Here is an 11254-nt window from a genome sequence, read left to right on the forward strand (position 1 = left end):
GGTCCATCGCCGATGGCCGACTGACATCACGATGATGAGCTCACGAAAAATACACACAATGTTTATAGCACAAGACTTTTCTTGGTTTAATTTTGGAGACCCCCTCTTGGAGATGGTCCTCTATGTTCAGTCATGGCCTTTATTTTTAGACCCCATTTTACACTAATACGTCTTAATTTTAGAGCATTTTAGAGCGAAAACGATGCATGTCCACACTGGTGTTTTATCTAGCATTTCTGAAAAGCCCTCTGTCAACACTATACTGCTGAAAATGCACATCACGTGACCACACACACTCTGTCATGCGCTGCAGCGTACGCACACATCTGAGCTCCAGCAGTCAGCGGGTGCTTTAAACACAAACCCCAGAGAGCAGTGCACATCGGACTGTTTATCCAGGATGTAACGCTGGATGGCGTCTCACTATAGTTGTTAAAGGTGATATTTAATTAATCTTGTCTCTATCTAACGACTCTTCGCTCTTTTGAATCTATTAGATAACGTGTCACAGCGTCAGCACACTGCTTCAATCCTTCACTTTCACTCTTGTACGTAGTAATTTTAGTGTAAACCTCAGATACTGTTGGTTGCTTCCTGTTGGTTGTGCAGCTTTTTTACCAACCTAGTTTGTCGACGCCATTATACTGACACAGATCACTCTGCCTATTCATGCCAGAGTCCTGGAAAAGTGATTGACTGGTGGTAATTTGTGTGTAACTTCTCTTTATTTTTGATTTTGTCATGGGTAAATCAAAGACCATGCAGGTCAGGTAGTTGAAACTGTAGGCTACAAATAATTAACTCATTATTAATTAATTAATTATTCCTAATTAATTATTCATAAATAATTAATTCACCGCTGCCTACAACGACGTTGTAATAATGTTTCATATTAGACATCGTATGATGCCAAATTGGTCGACATCGCCCAACCCTATTTGCAACTGGAAGGGCATTCGCTGTGTAAAACATGCTAGAATAGTTGGCGGTTCATTCCGCTGTGGCAACCCCTGATAAATAAAGGGACTAGGCCGTAGGTATATGAATGAATAAAAATGTTGGTTTTGATCATATTTGGAATGGTCATGAATATTAATGACCTCTGCTCTGATGCTCCTCGGCTTGTGTAAATGTGTGATCTCTCTCTCTCTCTCTCTCTCTCTCTCTCTCTCTCTCTCTCTCTCTCTCTCTCTCTCTCTCTCTCTCTCTCTCTCTCTCTCTCTCTCTCTCTCTCTCTCTCTCTCTGTGTAAAGTTCCCATGAACCGGAAGCTGCAGCCATTTTTTGTTTTTGTATTGTGACGCAATTCTTAGAGAAACAAAATATTAAATGAGAAAACAGTGGGCGTGGCTTGTTTTTCTTCTACTGCGAGCTGATTGGATGTGGTGAAGTAGGCGTTTCATTCAGAAAGATGGAGAAAAGGGAGAGTTGTTATAACCTAACAGACTCCTCCTGCTCATCATTTCTGTTTGTTGTCAAAACTGACAGCTGGAGGGGCGTGGTTAAGTGTGTTAGCCCCGCCCAATACCCCAGACTGACCTAATCTGAGCATTTAACTCATACACACAGAGGTGCATGTACAGATATAGTTCAGGATTCAGATTTTATATGTCTTTTTCTTAATGACCAGCACAGATCAAATGTTCACCACAAAACTGACAACATGAGCTAACAAAATTAACATGCTTAGTTTTGATTTAATTTGTACTTTAAGCCATCAGAGTAACTTTATGTTGTGATATATAGGCTATGATTATTCTCCGCAACAGTGGCCGACAGAGAAGTATGCAGTGTTGCATTTAAGTGATCCTTCACCTTTCTCAAAGCTAAAGTGATTTAATTACAGTAGCTAGTAACTTTGCAGCTGAACACACACAGCAGTGAGGTGAATCAGACGGTCTGGCTGTATCTGATCTCAGGTCAGCTGTCGGTGCTGGTCTGTATTCAGTGGACGCTGTTTGTTTGCTTCTGCCTCAGGGAGAACAGGAAAGGTCAGACCTATCAGCTCGGTCTCCACCGTCACAGCAAATAAATCCGTACCTCGCTTTACCACGCTCTTTATCTGAGGAGATTTCACACATCCTGGTCCTTTTAGCCCTCAAACTGTGTTTATTTCCTGTGTACTAATCTTGTTATTTATACAGTAATTGCACAAATAATTATGTATACTGTTTATATAGTGTTTATATATATCTATATAGATCTTGTTTTGTTTGTTTGCTTCTTAGCTATACATTAAAGGGGACCTATTATGCAAAAATCACTTTAATAAGGGGTTTAAGCACAGTTTTGCGTCAGCAGTGTGTGAATATAACCAGCTTCTAATGGTAAAACTGTATTAATTGTATTGTTTATAATCAGACTTGATGGTAACAGTCTGCAGAAACACTTTGATTGACATTCTCGCTTTGTACGTGTCATCAGAGATAGAAAGCCCCGCCCACTAGTGACAATCTCTCCCTCATTAGCATAGAACATCAGTCTTGTGTTTGAATCTGCCACTATGCTGACACACAGCCATTTGTAGCTCCACCCTCTTCTATAAAGAGCACAATCTGATTTGCATTTAAAGCGACAGTCACCAAAACACAATTAGGATCAAAGCCTAAAGGGGTCAGTTTCAGAGAGTTATTTTGAGGTATTTTGAGCTGAAACTTAACACAAACACACACACACACACTCTCTTGGCACATCAGAGACTTACTTGCACCTACTTTACCACAAACAACCACACCTTACTGTATGTGAAATATGATTTTAAATTGACAGTCACTTTAATAAGTATCTAGGAACAGACCCCGGTGTGTTTTTATGATGGTTAGTGACGTGTGTGTGTGTGTCTGTGCAGGTGGAGTGCATCATATGTTCCTTGCGTCCGGCAATGCGTCTTCGTCTACGCTTCATCACACACATCAGTAAGATGGAGCCGGCGGCGGTGCCCGTGTCCAGCAGCAGCATCCAGCAGACCAGCAGCGCCTCCTCACCCACAGCACAGAGCACTGCTGGAGCCGCCATACCACTGTCTGTAGCACAGTGATATACACACACCTCACAGTGAACAGACCACCACATACACACACGCACACAACACCTTCAGAAAATTGGTCATCACACACACTGCAGTAAACCCGACTGTCACACAAACAATGCACAGGAGAGAACTAACTGTGCCTCTATCTGTCTCTCTCTTTAACACACACACACACACACACACACACACACACACACACACACACACACACACTGCCTTATGCTCATCTAGAAGGAGCTGAACTGATGAATTGTTGCATTTATTGTTAAACCTTTTCTAGAGCCTGAACTTTGAGACCGCAGCATCTGATTTTATTTGTGTTCTTCATTCAGTCATGCTTATTAGCATTTTTGTTTCATATGTAATAAATAGTCCTGGGTTAACTGTGCTGGTTATTTGTCTTTAGTGTCTATAACCGCTCTAGTGCTGCACAATATTCATCAGATAATCCTAAATGAATTAAATCACAAAATACACTCACCGGCCACTTTATTAGGTACACCTTACTAGAACAGGGTTGGACCCCCTTTTGCCTTCAGAACTGCTTTAATCCTTCGAGGCAAAGATTCAACAGGGTACTGGAAATATTCCTCAGAGATTTTGCTCCATATTGACATGATGGCATCACGCAGTTGCTGCAGATTTGTCGGCTGCACATCCATGATGTGAATATCCAGTTCCACCACATCCCAAAGGTGCTCTATTGGATTGAGTTCTGGTGACTGTGGAGGCCATTTGAGTACAGTGAACTCATTGTCATGTTCAAGAAACCAGTCTGAGATGATTCAGGCTTTATGACATGGTGCGTTATCCTGCTGGAAGTAGCCATCAGAAGATGGAGACACTGTGGTCATAAAGGGATGGACATGGTCAGCAACAATACTCAGGTAGGCTGTGGCGTTGACACCATGCTCAATTGGTACTAATGGACCCAAAGTGTGCCAAGAAAATATCCCCCACACCATTACACCACCACCAGCCTGAACCGTTGATACAAGGTCAGGATGGATCCATGCTTTCATGTTGTTGAGCCATGCTTTCCAAATTGTGAGCCGAGCATCTGAATGTGTCAGCAGAAATGGAGACTCATCAGACCAGGCAACGTTTCTCCAATCTTCTATTGTCCAGTTTTGGTGAGCCTGTGTGAATTGTAGCCTCAGTTTCCTGTTCTTAGCTGACAGGAGCGGCACTCGGTATGGTCTTCTGCTGCTGTAGCCCATCCGCCTCAAGGTTGGACGTGTTGTGTGTTCAGAGATGCTCTTCTGCAGACCTCGGTTGTAACGAGTGCTTATTTGAGTTACTGTTGCCTTTCTATCAGCTGGAACCAGTCTGGCCATTCTCCTCTGACCTCTGGCATCAACAAGGCATTTGCGCCCACAGAACTGCCGCTCACTGGATGTTTGTCAAAATCCCAGTAGATCAGCAGTTTCTGAAATACTCAGACCAGCCCGTCTGGCAGCAACAACCATGCCACGTTCAAAGTCACTTAAATCCCCTTTCTTCCCCATTCTGATGCTCGCTTTGAACTGCAGCAGATCGTCTTGACCATGTCTACATGCCTAACATGCATTGAGTTGCTGCCATGTGACTGACTGATTAGAAATTGGTGTTATTTAGGAGTGTTATTGAGTGTATATCATCACTGATGATCCTCATAAACGCTTCTTGATAATCAAATCCCTTATAATGGTGGAAAACCAAACATTGAAGACTGGAGTAAACATCTCAGAAACACATACAGCCCCTGCAAAAATGCTTTTCTTCAAGTTTTTATCTTGTTTCTACACCAAATTTCTCAAAATTCTTAAGTTAAGAAGCATTTTCTAGAGCATTGGTTCTGAAAAGGGGGATCACGAGACAATGAGGGAGAATTGCTTGGAGATTTCCAAAAATATGTGTTATTAAACTATTAGAATTACCACATTTTATCCATAACCCACTGAAGATAAAAGAGGATTTAATAGTGACTTAAAATAACATCCAAATAAAAAGCCGTCAGCCTCTTAATTCTGTTTCCATTGGATTGTGACCCCTGGGGTAATCACGCTAGATTGAGACACAGCAATAGTGTTAGTTTCAGCAGATTGATTTTACGGCACAATGTTCAACTTTAACACCGTTACAGCACTCACGTACATTAAAACTAAAGGCCACGACTGAACATAGAAGTCGATCTCCAGGAGGGGGTCTCCAAAATTAAACCAAGAATAGTCTTGTGCTGTAAACGTTGCCCACCATTCTCTTTTAAGTGAGGTTAATATTAATGAAAGGAATTAATAATGACTATAAAAATGATATGGTTATTAGACTGCTGCACTTTTTGTTGTCAATAAGCTTGTTTATATAGTTCCTATTGGTTTGTGCATCGTTACATGGGAAAAATTGACCTTCTGACACATTTCCAGATCAACTACAAGAGAGTCAAGTTATTATTTGTTGCTCTTACAACTTGGATCTTTTGTCAGGTAATGCACATAAAGGAGCTCGATCACTTCTTGATGGCAGTAATTCACACACTGGAGATAAAACATGACTTGAAATATTTACTTGTGCGCTACTTAAAACAACAACAACAACTACTCATGGATTGATTGAAGTGACATGTACTCTCTTACACCCGTGACTTTCAGGCCGACTTGAACAAGCTTCTGTTCACGAGAGGCTGCAGAAGCGAGAGCAGTCAGTGTCACATGAAACAAAGACCTGAGTAATCCTCTGTGCTGAATCAATCTTTTCTTCCAGGAATAACTCTGAGGCTCCTCATGATTCGATCACGCTGTTTCAGGCCATTAAAAACAGCCTCTTTTGATGAACCTAGGATCTTCAATTCATTCGATTCAAGTTTATTTGTAGAGCACTTTCCACAATGATTATCATTCCAAAGTACAAAATGAGTATTGCATTACAGTCAAAAGCAGAAAGAGTTAAGGTGTCGTGTATAGGCTAGATCGGGGATCAGGAACCTTTTTCAGCAAAGAGCCGTTTCGAATTTTTTTGGCAAATGTATTTTTATTAAGAGCCATTATGGATATCTATGTAGAATCACATGTTGAGTAAGTCCATGTATTACTAAAGGATAATTTAGAGATTTTCTTTCTTTTCACCACTCATGAACATTGTTAGAATTTTATGGCGAAAGGTTACCACAGAAAAGTAAGTGGCATGTCCTTTATTGGTGTCGCAATTCAAGTTAATCCATAGCGCAGCACACGCATAGGTTGAAACGTCCTTTTATTCGTATTAATTAATTAATTTTGCTGTAAAATATACAATAAAAAGATATTTTTAATTGTATTTTTTAATAGAAAACTGATTTTGCAGTGACAGTTTAAATTTTAATGAAGGGAGACAGCTGGAGAGCCACATATTTTTGGTCAAAGAGCCACAGGTTCCCTACCCCTGGGCTAGACAGTATATACAGTGGGGGAAATAAGTATTGAACACGCCATGTTTTTTTCTGGGATGATATCTGCTGTAATATTATAGCTGTGGGAATAATATTAGCTGTTGATATGAAATTGAACCATATTTTGGGAAAAACCCGAACAATACAAGCATAAACATTAAACAAAACAAAAACAAATCTGAAAAATGAGACGGAAGTAGAAAGTCCTGAACTACTGAAAGGTATTTAATACTTTATATAAATGTTTTTTGGTGCTGCAGCTTAAAGACTCCTCTCATATGGAGAATGAAGCCTCATGCATTGCTCAGGTGTGAGATTCTCACAGACTTCAACAGTCAAAATCTTTCAAAATCTATCTTGTGTTGGATATTCTACAGAACAAACCACTGTTATACACTGACTTTCCGAATTCCCCTAACCCCCCTAATTACCCTAGTTAAGCCTTTAAATGTCACTTAAAGCTGTACAGAAGTGTCTTGAAGAATATCTAGTCTAATATTATTTACTGTCATCATGACAAAGAGAAAATAAATCAGTTATTAGAGATGAGTTATTAAAACTATTATGATTAGAAATGTGTTGAAGAAATCTGCTCTCTGTTAAACAGATATTGGGGGAAAAAATAAACAATAATTCCGACTTCAACTGTATATTTTAAGTACTCATATGAAGCTCTATCTGTAAAATGCATTCAGGAGAGTGAGTAATATATCATTAAGGTGATGTACTATCAGCACAATGTATGTAAACACATCTCTGGTGTGAAAACAGTTGCTAATGTAGACCTGAGCTAGCAGGGCTGAGAGCCAAGAATAACATGACCACCTAAACATATACTTGAAGGTAAAAACTTATCCAAGGATGGTCAGAAGTTAAAACAAGAACTCCTAGAGGTGAGGCAGAGAAAGTATAAAATGTACCCCAAAACACAAGACACTTCAGAAATGTCCAGGTGAGACTTCAGATTGCTCAGAGGTTTGCGCTGCACTTTCTCGGCTTTATTATGTTGAATAAAGTCTCATTATTGGTATTCAAAACATCCCGTCTGATTCGTCATTGTTTAATGAAAAGGAAAATATTAAAAATGTATTATTTTATTAAAATTAAATTTTTTTTAATAGTCAGACTTGATGAAAACAGTCTGCAGAAACACTTGGATTGACATTCTCCCATTGTAAGTGTCATCAGAGATGGAAAGCCCCGCCCACTAGTGCCCTCATTAGCATAGGACATTAGTCTTGTTTTTGAATCTGCCACTATACTGACACACAGGCATTTGTAGCTCCGCCCTCTTCTGAAAAGAGCTCAATCTCATTTGAATTTAAAGCGACAGTCACCAAAACGCCACAATTAGGATTAAAGCCTAAAAGGGTCAGTTTCAGAGAGTTAGAAAACATTATTGGTGTGGTATTTTGAGCTGAATCTTCATGACACACTCATCTGAGACTTATTTCACTTCTTAGAGCATAATAGGTGTCCTTTAATCTCTAAACTCACTTTAAATCATTAATAAATGAGTACAAATTTAACACTAGCGTGTGTTTACTTTTAGGAAGGTTTCTAGGCAACGTTTTATAAGAGACCACAGGTTTGTTACTGTTAATGCACCCATTAATGAAGCTCCATCAGTTACACACACACACACACACACACGCACACACACACACACACACACACACACACACACACACACTGTTAAAAGTGTTAAAAGCATCAGACGGGATCATCTTTTCTTCATGTTTTATGCTGATCGTGCTGCCGAGCACTCAATAGCACTTTCATATTGTAATGATGGTGTGAACATGAAGATTAAGTTCCAAACGCAGCTTTATTTAAAGTGTTCAGGCCGGCAAGGGACTCAATCAACCCAGACTCATTCTGAAAACATACCTCTACACTGTAAAACTCAGTAAGTTACGGCAACTCAAACTATTTGAGGAAACTGATTGCAACAAACCATTTAAGTTCAAAAACTAATCCTAATGAGTACTGTGAACTTAATCCATCTGAGTAAACGAAGCAATTTGAGCACAGTAAAACCCAATAAATGAAGAGAACTCAAACCAACTGAGTACTGTAAAACCCAATAAGTTAAGGCAACTCAAACTGTCTGAGGAAACAGATTGCTACAAACCATTTGAGTTAAAAAACTAATCTTTATGAGTACTGTGAACTTACTCCATATTACTCTAAGTTGAAGTAATGAGGTATTTAATTAACTCATTTCCTTCAACACTGAGCTCTTTTCGAATGAGTAGAATTAACTTTCAGTCAATTTTGAGTTAACTACACTCATTTCATTTCAAGAGTTCACACTTAGCTGATGATTAATTATAAGCTTGTTAGGCATGCTGTCCCGGGAGAGAGCCCTGAGCTCATAAGATCCTCGAGCCCGGGGCTCCCTCCCATTGCAAGGCGTGAGGGGAGTTTGAGCTCAGGTAGATCTGGAGAACTCCCCTGCTGTAATAACCAATGAACAGCCAGTGATTTGCTCTTGAGAGATAACCATTTACTAGGAGCATGTCTATAGTGCCAGTTTGGATTAGTCAATTAACTTATGTTGTATGTTTTTGGACGGTGGGAGGAAACCGGGGAACCCGGGGGAAACCCACGTGAGCACGGGGAGAAAATGCAAACTCGGCACAGAAATGTCTGCTGGTTTGGTAAAGCCTGGAACCAGAGACATTCTTGCTGTGAGGCAACAGTGCTAAGCACTGGGCCACCGTGTCACCCATCTAGAAAGAAGGAGGAGTAGGGGTGGATGGGGGGATTCTTCAAAACGATGATAGTGGTGGAATGTATGCCAGGGTATTTATAGTAGCTTAGGAGTCATCTGATTGGTGCGTTGAGAATTGGATAATCCGGATCCAGCAGCTAGCACTCATATAAAATTAGTTTCTAAATAAACTTCACTTAATAAAGTTGACTGTTGGGTTTTACAGTGTATATGTATTTCTGGAGAGTGCCAAATATGTTCCAGAAGGAATATTATTACTATTTTTTGCCGTTTTTATTTCGCGAGTCCATCAGAGGTCGCTGTGTATGCTTTTTGAGATCTCAAATTTCTCTCGCCAGTGCCATTCAACCCTGCTGTTCTTGCATAAATCCACCAGAGGCCGCTGTTGACTGACTGATCCACCCTAAATCAAAACAAGTGTTTTCAAAAGCACAGATTGACCAGTGCCCACCCCCTTCACTTAACCCAACCAACAGTTTTCAAAAGCAATCCAGAAAAAGTAAATCCCTTGTCTGATTTTTACCACGTTTTCAGATTTTACTACATTCTCCCGCTGTTATTTACTTAAAAAAAAATTTTTTTGGCTTTTGTTTTTGTCTTACCTGCTTTCTGGAACCGTTCTTCACCAGACTCAAACCCCATCATCGTGGTCAACTCCTCTCTGCGTCTCAAGTCTGCCGTCGTACATGGCGAGCCACTAGGAAAACTGGTATCTGCAGGAAAGCCGATGGAAAATGAATGAATGAAATTGTAATTATTTCATCAATAATGATTTACTTTTACCCAACACTGTCAGTAACCCAGCCCGCTCTGCTGAAGTGTTTACGCGTGTTTTTATCATCATCATCATCATCATCATCCTCATTATTCATGTCTGGTGTGGGCCAGAACAGACCTGTGGTCCAGCAGCTGCTGGAAATGTCAGCGTGTTCATATTCATCAGGCTCACTTTAGTGTGTGTCACAGGGGTCAGAGGTCAGGCTGTGGTCTGATGACCCTCACCCGCGTCTCCTGTTAAAAGCTGTTTCCATCCACCTGTTTTCAGGTCCACTTTGGATTATTGCATACAAATATGCATGATGGAGAGGCAAGATGCACAACTGAGTAGGATCAACGTGTTTACTGAGTATCAACTTTTTATTCGATAAGAAAAAATGTGCTTAAACTTTGATAAAAACACATTTATCAAATGCACTTAGATTGTTAAAATGGAGCCCTTAAAGTCATTTTTTTTATTTATTGAGATAATGCACATCCAGATGGATATTGTGATGGAATAATCCTGACTGGGTGATCTGGAGCTCCAATGGGAAATCAATACAATGATGTAACAGCTGTGAGAGCTTCACGCTTCTGTTTCTGTGGTAACAGTGATCAACTACTGGATTCCAGATTAGGATTATGGGAAGTGTAGTTCTTCATCATGAATCCTGCTGATTTCAATCACAAACAAATATTGTCACTTATGTTCCAAACACCAGTGAGTAAGTAATGTGTGTATTTAAATAGCGCGTTTATCATGTATGGTCATGCACCCAAAACACTTCACAATCTTTAGGGGGGATCTCTCCACACCACCACCAGTGTGCAGAATCAATGATGCAACGGAAGCCACAGGACAACGGTGCCAGTGCGCTCTCCACACACCAGCTATAGTTGGAGTGAAGAGACAGTGATAGAGCCAGTTCAGTGATTGGGGCATTGATAGGTAAGGGAGGGATTTGGACACCCTTTAGCTGCGGTCACACTGGGCTTTGTGTGTGCGAAATTCTGTCGTACGGCGCTGCGAAAAGGGGCGGGATTAAGCAAGATAATTAGACATTTAAAAAAGCGAGCGATTGCTCCATGTTTTAAATTTCTGTCCAGAGAGGTCTTGTTTTGACCCTCGATTGATCTCACGCAGTTAAGTGATGCGATTTCGCAGGTCAGAGTTCACCAAGCTTGAACTTTGCGCCGCAGCGACCTGCGAAACTTGACGCATGACCTTGCGTTTCCGGTCTGACGCATTCGCGTGCGTATGAATGGAAGTCTATGGGAGGAAAAGCCCAGTGTGACCGCAGCTTTCCTCTTTTCCAGAAGTG

General features: G+C 40.5%; 1 protein-coding gene across 2 annotated transcripts in view; it reads left to right on the forward strand.

The window, feature by feature from the left end:
- The window catches only part of med23 (mediator complex subunit 23), a 92832-nt gene extending 89419 nt beyond the window's left edge, over positions 1-3413 (forward strand). For both annotated transcript variants that reach the window (XM_056480999.1, XM_056481000.1), the window contains one exon: positions 2848-3413. In XM_056480999.1, coding sequence (XP_056336974.1) covers positions 2848-3036 — 189 coding nt within the window. In that variant the 3' untranslated portion in view covers positions 3037-3413. The remainder of the gene's footprint in view (positions 1-2847) is intronic.
- The last annotated feature ends 7841 nt before the right edge of the window (positions 3414-11254 follow it).

Source organism: Danio aesculapii, chromosome 20 (assembly GCF_903798145.1).
Source record: "Danio aesculapii chromosome 20, fDanAes4.1, whole genome shotgun sequence".
Taxonomy (NCBI): Eukaryota; Metazoa; Chordata; class Actinopteri; order Cypriniformes; family Danionidae; genus Danio; species Danio aesculapii.